The sequence below is a fragment of the Lutjanus erythropterus genome, chromosome 3 (assembly GCF_056507025.1).
Source record: "Lutjanus erythropterus isolate fLutEry1 chromosome 3, fLutEry1.hap2, whole genome shotgun sequence".
Classification (NCBI taxonomy): Eukaryota; Metazoa; Chordata; class Actinopteri; order Lutjaniformes; family Lutjanidae; genus Lutjanus; species Lutjanus erythropterus.
In genome coordinates this window covers 29617788-29630321 of record NC_139319.1, presented here as the reverse complement: position 1 = coordinate 29630321, position 12534 = coordinate 29617788, and the positions used below count along the sequence as shown (strand labels likewise).

At 40.4% G+C, this 12534-nt stretch overlaps 1 protein-coding gene across 5 annotated transcripts in view; it reads left to right on the top strand.

The window, feature by feature from the left end:
- The window catches only part of LOC146330235 (zinc finger protein Aiolos-like), a 42623-nt gene extending 35506 nt beyond the window's left edge, over positions 1-7117 (top strand). For 2 of the 5 annotated variants that reach the window (XM_084715726.1, XM_084715724.1), the window contains exons 7-10: positions 2249-2416; positions 2845-2961; positions 3809-3922; positions 5875-7117. In XM_084715726.1, coding sequence (XP_084571852.1) covers positions 2249-2416; positions 2845-2961; positions 3809-3922; positions 5875-6509 — 1034 coding nt within the window. In that variant the 3' untranslated portion in view covers positions 6510-7117. The remainder of the gene's footprint in view (positions 1-2248; positions 2417-2844; positions 2962-3808; positions 3923-5874) is intronic. The other 3 variants (XM_084715729.1, XM_084715728.1, XM_084715727.1) reach the window with 3 other exon arrangements.
- Positions 7118-12534: the final 5417 nt, after the last annotated feature.

Here is a 12534-nt window from a genome sequence, read left to right as displayed (position 1 = left end):
TAATGTTTTGAAATGGCATCATGTTGTTTGTAATGTCAATGCTTTACTTGACCACTGACAAGGAACAAACCCACGCTGCTTGCTAACTTTGACAGTACTTACTGTGAGTTTTTCAAAGTTTCTGAAATATGGAATTTTATCACAATTTATCATGAAACTAGTATTTTTTTCATCCCCACTCCCCAGTATGAAAATGGTGCATTTACAACCCCGGTTACAAAAAAAGTTGGGGCATTGTTTAAAACATATATTCATCTGAATGCAATACAAAGACAAGATATTTAATCTTTTTCACTCCATCCATGCTTGTAAATGACTGAGCCTTTCAAGGATGCCCCTTTAATACTCAGTCATAAATATAACCAGGTTACCAGTGGAATGATCCAAACAAGTGTTTTAGCATCCCACACGTTGCTCAGTCTTATGTTGCCCTCAGTTCATAAAGGTTTATCAGTTTGAACATTAAAGATCTCGTCTTTGTGCTGTATTCAACTGAATTCAAGTCAAAAATTATTTGGAAATCATTGTATTCTGCTAATATTTATGTTTTACATAACAACACAGCTTTTCTTGAATTGGTGTTCTATTTTGCAGTAAAAGATCTTATGGCACACTCATGTTGAATTCAGAATAGCCATATTGATTTTAGTAGTAAAACCTACATTTTACTGATAAGTAGTTGAGTGATAGAGAAATACCGCCTTCAGATGGAACTCGTGAGCCTGCGTTTTCAACATGGTAAGTCAAGTGCAGAGTGTGCTTGGCATCTGTGTAGTTTGAGGCGTGAGAACATGGTTTGTAGGTTTCTGACAATCAATGTGGATGTTGCCTTGTTCCCTTTTCAAAGATTGTGAGTAATTCTGTGTTTTTTGCAATTCACTGTGACACCAGGAGTAAGAAAACAGTCAGAAATGGCAAAAGTACACATATTCTTAACTCAAATAGAGGTGGAGATAGTTATGTAAAGAATAACTCTCCATTCACCTTCTTTACTACAGTGAAAATAAAAAAGTACAGGCTCTGAAATCTACTGAAAGAGTAAAAGTAAAAATTACCCTTTAAGGCAAAGGTAACTGAATCTCACCTTTTCTCCACACTTGATTCTCTCTTGTCTACATTTTGTCTTGTTACTCTTCTTTTCTATGTGTTATTGGCCGATCCATTCAGGCTGAAAACAGTATTGACGATGGGAGGGTGTCGTGCAATGATGCAAAATAGAAAATATCAATAATTCCCCTCAAAATACATTGAACAAAAAGTTGTTTTGAAAATATAAGGAGTAAAAAGTAGAGTCACTCAACAACCAGGACAGCTCAAGTAAATCATTCATTTTCAAAAATACCAGCATCTGAAACATCCACTTATAAAGGGATGAACACCACACCGATGTGTTGTTCAGCAGTAATCTACAGTTAGACAAATCAATCTGCGGCAACAGATAACTTACTGTGTTCCAACTTTGATGTGAAATCCAAAAATGTTGTGTGATCAATAAAAAACAAAAACAAATGTCATCAGGGTTCTCCAGTGAGGATTCCACACTTGCTCGGGGTGAGTAAAATGCTACGTTGGCAACTTAATTGGCAACTGGGCAAGTGGTAAAAAAGAATTAAACTATTAAGCTATTTTAAATATTGATTGATCACTAAAGTAATCTTTCATGCAATGTTTTCAGCCTCTCAAATATGGAGCTTCTGTGCTTTTCTTTGTTTATTATCATGTTAAACTGATTATCTTTTTGTTTTGGACTGACAAATAAGACATTGAAAGACATCACCTTGGACTTTGAGAAACTGGGATCGACATTTTCAATATTTTGTGATGTGTTATAGACAAGGCAGCCCCAGATTAAACATGACAATTAATTTTAGTGTTTGTTGTTATTTGATAACTGCAGATAAATAAAATGTACAGGGCAAGTAAAAACTTACTTTTGCAAGTAGATTCATGACACACTGCGGTCACATTTACGTTTAACCTTGAGTTGACAACGAAAGTAAAATAAAGTAAAGAAAGAGTTTATTTGCAAAAAATACCAACATTGAAGTTAAACAAAAACTTCTGAAGGTGTGGACACCACATCAGCAGCAGTTTACGGTTATTTACGGTTTACAGCTTACAGTCAATCTTCAAGAGCAGATAACTGACAGTTGTCCAACTTTTATGTGAAATCCAAAAATCTTGTGTGATCAGTAAACTGTGAAATGTGCCAGATTGTTTTTCACGAAGTGTTTTTTTCCTCGCTCAGGTGAGAGGCCATTCCACTGCTCTCAATGCGGGGCCTCATTCACCCAGAAGGGAAACCTGCTTCGCCACATCAAACTGCACTCTGGAGAAAAGCCTTTCAAATGCCCCATGTGCAGCTACGCCTGCCGTCGACGCGACGCCCTAAGCGGGCACCTGCGCACCCATTCTGGTACCAGCCAGCCACACACACACTCACACACACACACACACATTCAGTCACATGTGAAGCTGATGTGCACTGATACTGTATGCACCTGTGTACAGTATCAGGTTGGTTGGTTTCTCACTCCCTCATGTTGGTTTCTCACTCCTTTTGAATCTGAACACATGTTGAGGCTGCATGGCTTTTCCAGTAACACCTTGCCATGCACTCTTATACGGTTACACACATCGCATATGATATCTTACTCACTCACCCCTGGAAACTTACTCATTCAGTCTCAGTTCACGTGTTTTACCTGCAGACATGCTGCAACATCTCCAATATGCACATCATCAGTTTTGTATGAAACCACTTGAGGAAATAATACTAGTTTTTACCATTACGATGTTGTTGATGTTTCATGTGTTGGTGATTAACTGAAATCCTGCTCACAGTAGAGAAGCCCTTCAAGTGCAACCACTGCAGTCGCAGCTATAAGCAGCGTAGTTCCCTTGAAGAACACAGAGAGAGGTGCCATGTCTACATTCAGAGCAAAGGTCCCGCTGAGAGAGGTGAGCAGACTGCACACATTCAGCCTCGTCTCAGTGCCACTCTGACACTTGCTTCATAAACAACATATTCGAAACTGTGACAGTCCTCACACAAAGGTACACTTCACACATGCACATATAACTGTTAATGTACTGTAGTCAGAACACTGCACTGTCTGCATAAAACCACTTGTACGTATGCAACAGGCACATGATTAAAGCTGTTATTGCTAACAGATCCTGTTTTTATAGCCTCATTAAATTAATAGGCTTATGGCTGTTAGCCCATCATTACAGCTAAATAGGTTATGGCTGCTGTGGTGCAGAGGTTCAGAGCTATGAAGACCGCTTCTCATGCCTGTAGTGGCAAAGGGGAAGCCAAATATGTATGTAGGGCAAACACATAAACATGCACCTCTATGTCTATAACCTTCCCCCTGAAATGCCATTACACACTTACAGGACAGTTTGCACGGTTGCAACACTCAGACAATGCTCTGCGTCTGTGGTCACCAAATGTCGTAAGTTTATGCCTGATAGTGCCGTAGTGGTGAGGAAGTACATCCTCATCCTGTGGTCTCCTCTCCTGCACTGGTGAAGTAAAAAAGCACCAGGAAGTGAGGTCAAAGGAGCCTCTGATCTCAAATTAATATCTTGTTCCTCCCAGCGTGACTCGAGCAGCTGGTGTGTTGTGTAAGATGTTTTTTTTTTTTTTTTTTTTTTTTTTTTGCTTCACTTTATAACCTCAAAAGCTTCAACAGGTGGACAGCTGCAGCTCAGTGCGCTCGCTTTACTCGTGATACTGCTTGATCGATAAGAGGTCTTCATTTCCATGGTGCACTAAATTTCTCACTCTCCCACTGTCAAGCAGAGGACGGACAGGCACCCAGGACTCAGATGGGCACCGAGCGTGCTCTGTTACTCGACAGGCTTGCCAGCAACGTAGCCAAACGGAAGAGCTCAATGCCACAGAAGTTCACTGGTAAGAACAGCTGTACTCGCAGACATGTAGGAGCTGAGTGGAGACACTCATCTCAACGGGCGTCACAGAGTTGTGTTATGATTTGAAAGCAGCTCATATCATTACTTTATATTTATACAGCACATTATGGATGCCTACAGAGTTTCAGTTTGATTGATATGTTTATCTGCTGAATTGCTACTTGCTGTTTTTATATCTGTTAAGGCCCGTCTCTTTACTGATTTGTGCAGCTATAAATATACCGCTGTCTTTTTGAAGTGTTTACCACATTTGTGCTTTTTGCTTTGCATTTAGGCTTTACACTACAAAATTTGTATTTTGTGGATTATTTCAAATTGTCTGTCTAAGCTACCTGTTTGCCTGTCTGTTTGTCTTTGCTGGCCTCCATCTTTTGCCAGACAGGAATTGAGGGCACAGCACTTGCCTCATACCTGCACCCACCTGAGAGTGGTCTCCACTGTCCTAAATTCTCTGCAAGAATTATGTCATAGGTGGGTATTTGTAACCATGCATGGTTAAATAAATGGAGACGTGAAAAAAAGAGAGACGTGCACTTGAAACCTCTCAGTTTAGTTACTCACTGCATATGTTTTGATTCAAACTCAGATAATTTGCCAGAGTGATGAATGATCAAGAGATATCAGTTTCAGTAAATGGCTGGCTCTAAGGGCGTACACACACAGCGACTTTCAATAGTTGGCTCTCACCTCTCTGGTTAAGCCTAACTAACACTGGGTTGTAGTTTCGCAATAAAGCCTCAAGCTGCTTGCAAAACGAGACTGTATTTGGCAGAAAAGGCCTCCTACAGCTCTCTATCAGCTTAACAAATGAAGTGAGATCTTTCAATATGACAACCACAGGGGGAAAAGAGAAGTAATTTCTGCGACCGCAGAGAGAAAGAACAGCGGGAGGCGAGAAACGTGAGCAGGTGCCTCTAAGTCTTCACTGCTGTGGTGCTGCAGCTGCACCAGAGGCCTTTGTCTGTGTCGTCTGCTTCCTCTCAGCCCTCCGTCCTCTCATGCCACCAAACTTGACTACTGTCACAGGATGCTCCAATGTTTTAAAGGGACAGGTCACCCCAAAATCAAAAATACATATTTTCCCCCCGGGCTGTAGTGCTGTTTATCCAGCTAAATTGTTTTGGAGTGAGTTGCAGAGTTTTGGAAATATCACCTGTAGAGATGCCTGCCTTCTCTCCACTATAATGAGACAAATGGCACCCAGCGTATGAAAAATTCAAAATCATTATCCTTTCCAAACATGAGTCTAGATAATTCACAGACCTTATTATCAGCAATTTTATTTTGGAACTACTTTTTTCTATTAGAAACAAAGTAGTTCTGGTAGATTCTAAAGTATTTCCAGTAGATTCTACTGCAGGAGAAAAGTAGTTCCTACATGAAACTGCTCCCAACAAGATCAGTGGATTATCACAAGTAACTGGGTCATGATTTCTGGAAAGAGACATTGCTGTTGAGTTTTTCAAATGTATTTTTATGTTGCTTTGAGTACAGGACTACTGCCATCTAGTTCCTTTACTGTGTATTGGAGAGAAGGCATACATCTCTACGGGTGATGTCTCCAAAACTAGGCAACTCACACCAAATCAGGGTAGATGGAAAAATAATACTACTAGCCAGAGGAAAAAAATGTGTTTTTGATTTTGGCATGAATTGTCCCTTTAAAGCTTCCTTTGTCCTGTCAACATGCCATGTTCCAGGTCACTATAGCTTTTTCTTTGTGTTGAAGTGAACAGTTCTCACATTGCCTTGACTCTACACCAAAGTGAGGACCCCTTTAGAGTCACAAAAGAGTCTCTATTAGATATTTTTCCAACTGTAAGCAATAACCGCTGCTTCCTGCCTGTCACATTTCTCTGGCCGTGCTGTTGGAAATGTTTGAAACCTCCTACGGAGTCTTCAGTGCTCTTTCTTCTCATGTTTCTGGTCTAGGCGACAATGGTGTCTGCCTGGACCTGAGCTTTAACAGGGAGTTAGTCCACCGAACTGACATTAAAGACCCTCCGCCTGGCTCCCCAGGGCCTGATGCCCACCATCAGCCCATCCTCACAGGGCCGGACAGCGACCCCGTTCCCTCCCATAGGCCGTACCCCATCCCGTTAAGCCGCAATGACATGAGTCCCATGAGCCTAACCAACGGCCACAAGATGGGCATGCCGCTCCTGGGCCTTCCTCATGCCGCTCAACCACCCCTCAACATGGACTCATTCCACGCTGACGCCTCCCAGATGTCTCAGCCCATCATGTACAGCTTAGGACACCTGCTGGGAGGGCTGAACCACCAGAACGGCATCCCTCACCCACAAGCCCAGCCAATCCCCCTGTCACCGCTGGAGGCTTTACGGGTGGTGCGGCCAGATGGGGAAGCCGGAGCACTGCCCGGGGCGGTGTACCCCTGTGGCCACTGCAGGGTGATCTTCCTGGACTACGTCATGTTCACCATCCACATGGGGTGCCACGGCTTCCGTGACCCACTCGAGTGCAATGTGTGCGGCCACCGCAGCCGTGACCGTTACGAGTTCTCTTCCCACATAGCTCGTGGCGAGCACCGCCTAGAAGTGAAGTAGCTTTCATTCATGCACATGTTCATGCTTACATACATACATACACACATACATACACACACACACACACACATGCACATGCACATGCACACACACACACACACACACACACACACACACACACACACACACATGCTGAGCCTGATAAGACTGTATGAGCACACAGACACAGATTTACTCATATAAGTAGGTGGTAGTATCAAAAATGAAAGCATGAAGTAGCAGCTATCTCTCTCTGTCTGTGTTGTGTGTGTGTGTTTTTGAGTTTGTGCGTGTGTGTGTGTAAGAGAGAGAGAGACTGAGAGAGACGTTACAAGAGTGTGACGGGTGTCAGAGTGTTCTTAGTCACACTGTACTCATCTGAAAAGATGGCCTGTAAAGTGTTTATGAGGGAGTAATTCGGTAACATTTGTACTTAATGATCCCTGGTGTAGCCACTGTTTATATCACAAAGCCATGTCATATATAATGTCATATATATACACTCAAATGTTCAACAAAGTAGCAAAAATGAATGCATTTATTATATATCTGCTGTTGTTTTTCTCTGTTTTTCTGTTTTTATCTGTGAAGGTGTAAAAATAAAAGAACTTCTTTTTTCTGTCATTGCACATCGACCTGCTCTTTGCTGAGAGAAGTTCGGCTTCTCTGAGAAACACTTGCCAATTCAAGACTACAGAAAAAAAAAATCCTATTATCTAGTAGGTCACATGTCTCTGTTAAGGCTGTGGTTTTGAGAGAAGTGCTTCAAAGGACATGACTTCGCTCTGCACCATGTGTTGGTTTCTCACTCCTGAATATTGTACTCATTTAGCACTCCCACAAGTTAGAGACAGTTACGTTACACAAAATAGACGTTTGAAAGTAGAGAGAATATCTGAGAATGACAGAATTATTGGGGGATGTAAATGAAAGTCATCTAAATTAAATGAAAGGTGCTGTTTAAGACCTAAAGATTTCTCTGACAGCATGTTAAAGCTGTTATGTTACATTAAGTCAGGAACAGAGAGATGAGCAGTGATACCCCTGTAGTATCTAAAGATTAGTATGATTTTATAATGTTTAAATGAGGGTACAATGTTATATGACACTTGTATTTGTTTCTGGATTGTCTCCTTATTTCATCAGGGGATTCAGACATAACTGTTATTTTTCCCCGGATGCTGAGGAAATGAATGTCAGTGGAACGCAAGGTTCTTCACGTCAGCGTCCACCTGCTGGAATAAGTGTGGTACTGCATGACAATGAATTCGTCTTTATGTGTTAATGGTCCCAAAGTGGTCTCTGGGATTTTGGGGCACTTAAAATAGGTGCAGGAAGTCCCAAACTCACTCAACAAAAATTTAACCATAACATTTTTTGTTTATGTAAAAGATCTCAGACTTCTTGTGTGCTCACAAAATATTTATTTCTTCCAAAATGTGTTCAAATCTGTGTGAGCACTTCTCTTTTGCCATGATAATCCATTCACCTGTCAGATGTGGCATATAGAGATGCAGATCAAACATCATGGTTATTGCACAGGTGTGCCTTGGACTGGTAACAGTAAAAGGACAGTATAAAATGTGCAATCTGTCTTCAAAAAAGATATCTATTATGGATTGGACTATGGCTATTACACATAGGGATACAGATACAAAAAAAATGTCCTAGGGGGACAAAGTCAGGACCTCCCCTACTCTGCCTCTAATTGGCTTATCCTGATATTCCTAACCTAACCCTAGCGAATCACTCCTGATGCCTAAACCTAACCAACCCAACAAAGCTATGAGTTAGATAAAAGCTAGATAATCAGAAGCAGCGTAGGGCAGGTCATGACTTTGCCCTCCAGCGAAATGAGTTTGTAGTCCTATGTCAAATAACAATAGTTCAGTGCCTGGTAAATGTACTTTATCAATATAAAACTGTACATTTTAGAGTGTCATTATATTTTGACCAGTCCAAGGCACACCTGAGCAAAAACCATGATGTTTAATCAGCATCTCTAAAGCGAGGTGAAGCCCCTCCCATTCCAGTGTGACCATTGGAACCTTACTTTGGAAAAAATATGAATGGCAATATATAGTGAAAGATTATGCCAGGAATGTTTTCCAATTTAAAAGATAATTTTACAAGACAATAAAGTTGCAGTTTGTGGCAGGTTTGTCATAGTTCTGTGTTAACTGCTCTGTGAACTACATCCCTTGTCTCGCACAATGTGTGTCATCAACAACAAAATCACTGTCCTTCTTTGTTATCTGATTTGTTTTATCCAGTGACTCCTGACTGGTCCTTTCATTTGCCAGGAAGTGAAAGAATTTGCAAGACCCATTGTTCGTGTGACTATATGCTGGTACAAAACACACAAGCATTGTAGCTTCAGCAGCTAATGTTAGCTTGAGGAGGGAGAAGGTGATGGCTGTTGGGTGTGTAGTCTTTCTAATGACAGTTTTATGACAAATGTGCCTTTTTTTAGGCAGGTTTTCTAGGTTTGTGTAAAATGTTCTTTTAAATTGAGAAATGTGTGTAATTTGCTTCTTGGGAGCAAAAACAAAAGTGTTGCATTCATGGTTTTATAGAGTGTGATAGTCGTGATTATTTCTTTAACCACACTCTCTCAAAATAAAGATGCTAACTAGAAAAATAAAGGTTTTTTTTCTGCTTATCCCCAAAGAAGAACCCCTTTTGGTTTGTGGTTGAGCCTTTTTGTAACAGTTCTAATTGAAACTCTTGAGTTCTACTTGGAACCTAATATAAAGGGTTATACCTTGAACCATCTGTGAAGGGTTTCACTCATAACCCTCTCTGAGTTCTATTCAGAACCTTCCCACCTTCTGTGGGTGCAAACAAGAACTCACCAAGGGTGGTTCTACTGAGAGCCTTTATATATTCCAAGGGTTCTATCTAGAACACCCTCAAAAAGGTTCTACCAAGACCCTTTTTATATTCTTAGAGGTTTATCTCGAACCCAGCAAAGGGGCTCTCCAGAGGACATTTTAAATTCCAAGGTTTTTATCCAGAGTGGGTTCTACAGAGAACCATTTTATGCTATCCTTAATAAAAGAGTTCTTCAAGAATTTCAGCAATCCTTGAAAAAATATTTTTTCTAAAAAGGTTTCTTTGGATGAAAAGGGCTCTTAATGGAACCCTTAGTCATACAAAGAACCCCTGACAAAGCCTTTGTTCAAAAGGGGGTTCTTCAGAAGCAAATGGTTCTGAGTAGAACCTTAGCCCTTCTGGAGTTCTTATGGAACTCTTAATTCTAAGAAGGTAGAAGAAAGCTCACTGAGAAAATGTGCAAAAATGATTTGATCAAAAGTTTCAGTCTTCCCACCTAACTCTCACCTCACCCACAGAGTGGATAGTAATAAATTATGTCTGCCAGTAAAACACCAGCCACATATGGGAATTTGTGTGAGGGCAAATTTTAGGTAAAAACTGAGGGTTTCTGGGAACTTTTGATATGACAAACTTGAGGAAACTCAGCTGACAGCTAAATCTGTTTGAGAGTCTCAGGGAAGTTTTGGTGAGCGCACAAAATGGGTTCTGACTAGTGAGTGCATCGGTGTGTGCATGCGAACGTGGATGTACTTCTTCTCGCCCACATGTCAGAGCAGGGACTCGGTCACGCCTTGCTGCCTTCAGACCAGAATAGGGTGTTAGCTTCATCCAGCTGCCACCACACTATCTGTCCTCTCCATCAGCGCCAGTTCCCTTTTCTGTCTTTGGGTTGTGATGAGAAGTGACACTTGTAAGACAAACTGTCATCGCAGCTTCATGTCCACATGTTGGATTAAAAAGCTCAGTCATCCATTTCAGAAGTACAACCAGAGTGCTTCTCTTTTTCCAGGTAGAAGAGGTCGACTTCATTGTATTTATCTTCTACGTAGTTTGTTGAGTAAGTTTGTTTGCAGAAGTTTAAGGCTAAAGTTGAGTCAGGGTAGTTTGTGGTAATGTGGGAGGATAACAAAAAAGAGAATATTTTCTGACACATCACCTCTGACCTTAAAAGAAACATGTAGGGAAACAGGAACGGGTCAAGCATCTAGAAAGCCATGCTTCTGCCCAATCTGTGTGTCTGAAGTCACAGTTCCACCATAAACCCGGCCTGTCTGCCAGAGTTTACTCAGCCAAACGAGACAGGAGTCATAAAGCAATGATGACGCAAGTCCAGTCAAAATGAGAGGTTTCTGGTGACATCTGCTGACTGAATTATAGGAGTCAACTCAAGGCTAGTCAATATTTTTTTCTTTTTGGCAAATACCTTGATATCAGTATTGTAATATTATTGTATGGATGGCTATTTGTACTTTTACAAAATACTGATACAATGAGTTTCTCAATAAATAATCATCAGTAATGTGGATATGATAACTAAGTGGGAAAAAGGCAAATAATAGAACAGCTACAACAATTTGGTAAATTTAGAGAATTGCATCACTTAACTGTAATGCACTCCTTAAAAGCAGAAAAAGACAATTTATATATATTTGTTGATATTATACATTTCTGTCCATATATTGACCAGCCCTAAGTCACTTTAACAGCCAAAAATCTAAATTTATCTCAGGCTGATGTATTTTCACTTGGACAACATTTCATCTTCTGTAACCACTTATTCCTGAAGGGTCGCGGGGGTCTGGAGTCTATCCCAGCTGACATTGGGCGAGAGGCGGGGTTCACCCTGGACAAGTCGCCAGTTCATCACAGGGCTGACACATAGACAGACAACCACTCACACTCACATTCACACCTATGGGCAATTTAGAGTCACCAGTTAACCTAGCATGCATGTCTTTGGACTGTGGGAGGAAGCCGGAGAACCCGGAGAGAACCCACGGGGAGAACATGCAAACTCCGCACAGAAAGGCCCCGCCCCTGGTGGATTCAAGCTCAGGACCTTCTTGCTGTGAGGCAGCAGTGCTAACCACTGCACCACTGTGCCGCCCAGAGGAAAAAAACCAAGGAATAAAATTAAGAGTAATGAAACATCAGCTCCAGGTTCTTTTACATGTATGTGTGAGACAGGGCATTTTGACATATTTTACAAATATCACAGACAAAGATGAACGTGATAAAAGAACTCGAGGGCTCTGAGGACTTCACAAAATTGAGAAAAAAGAACATTTAGAAAAAAAGACTTGAATAAATAACCCCAAGAATAAATAAGATTAAATTAATGCCGGCCAAAATAAATAAAGAAATATTGCTTTCAGTGAATTTGGACAATTTAGAATTTGAATTTCACATCTATTTATTTTTGATTGTTTTGGCTGCAAATAGATCAAGTGAAACACTGCATGGATAACTAGTAGTGGGTTAAATTTCTATTCTGTTATGAACCTCTGGGTCATTTATGACTATAGTTTGATAATTCAGTGAATGAAAGGGACAAGAAACTCAACATATAATGTTATGCATTGCTCTTCTTTAGCTACCTTGATGTAGCTGAACCAGTGGCCTAAAAAGTGCCTAAGGAGTATTACAGTCTAATACTTGTAATATTATATTAATATTAATTAATTTCAGTTCCTTCGACTCCCAACGCACATTCCCAAACAACTTCAGTGACAGTGATTAGTCCAGAGATAAGTGTTATGAACTTCCTACTTAAGAGTTTGTATATAAGCTTGTAGTTTGTAAATAACAATGAATTATTTTGTGAAATAAACTTTTTTTTTTATTATTTGTAAAGTATTAGTATTAGTATTAGTTATCTGGGCTGATTTCAAATAAAGCCAATTTAATCAATCTGTTTAAAATTTCCTCAAGCTTTAAGTTAAATTAATTCAAAATGTTTTATTTGATGACCTTGCTGCCCTGGCATTTGGCCTTTGTGCGACTTGGCCTTGCCACAAAGTTGAAATTCCAGGCCTAATGCAGATCATTAAGAAATTACAACGAAATTAAAAAAAAATCAGAATGAAGAAAATTAAAAGATAATAGAGCAGTAATATAGACGCGCAGGTGTAACATTCACACTGTGGATGTTTTTCATTTCAGGTCAGGACATTGGATGGTGAAATAGCTTGAAATTGTTGCAACGTTA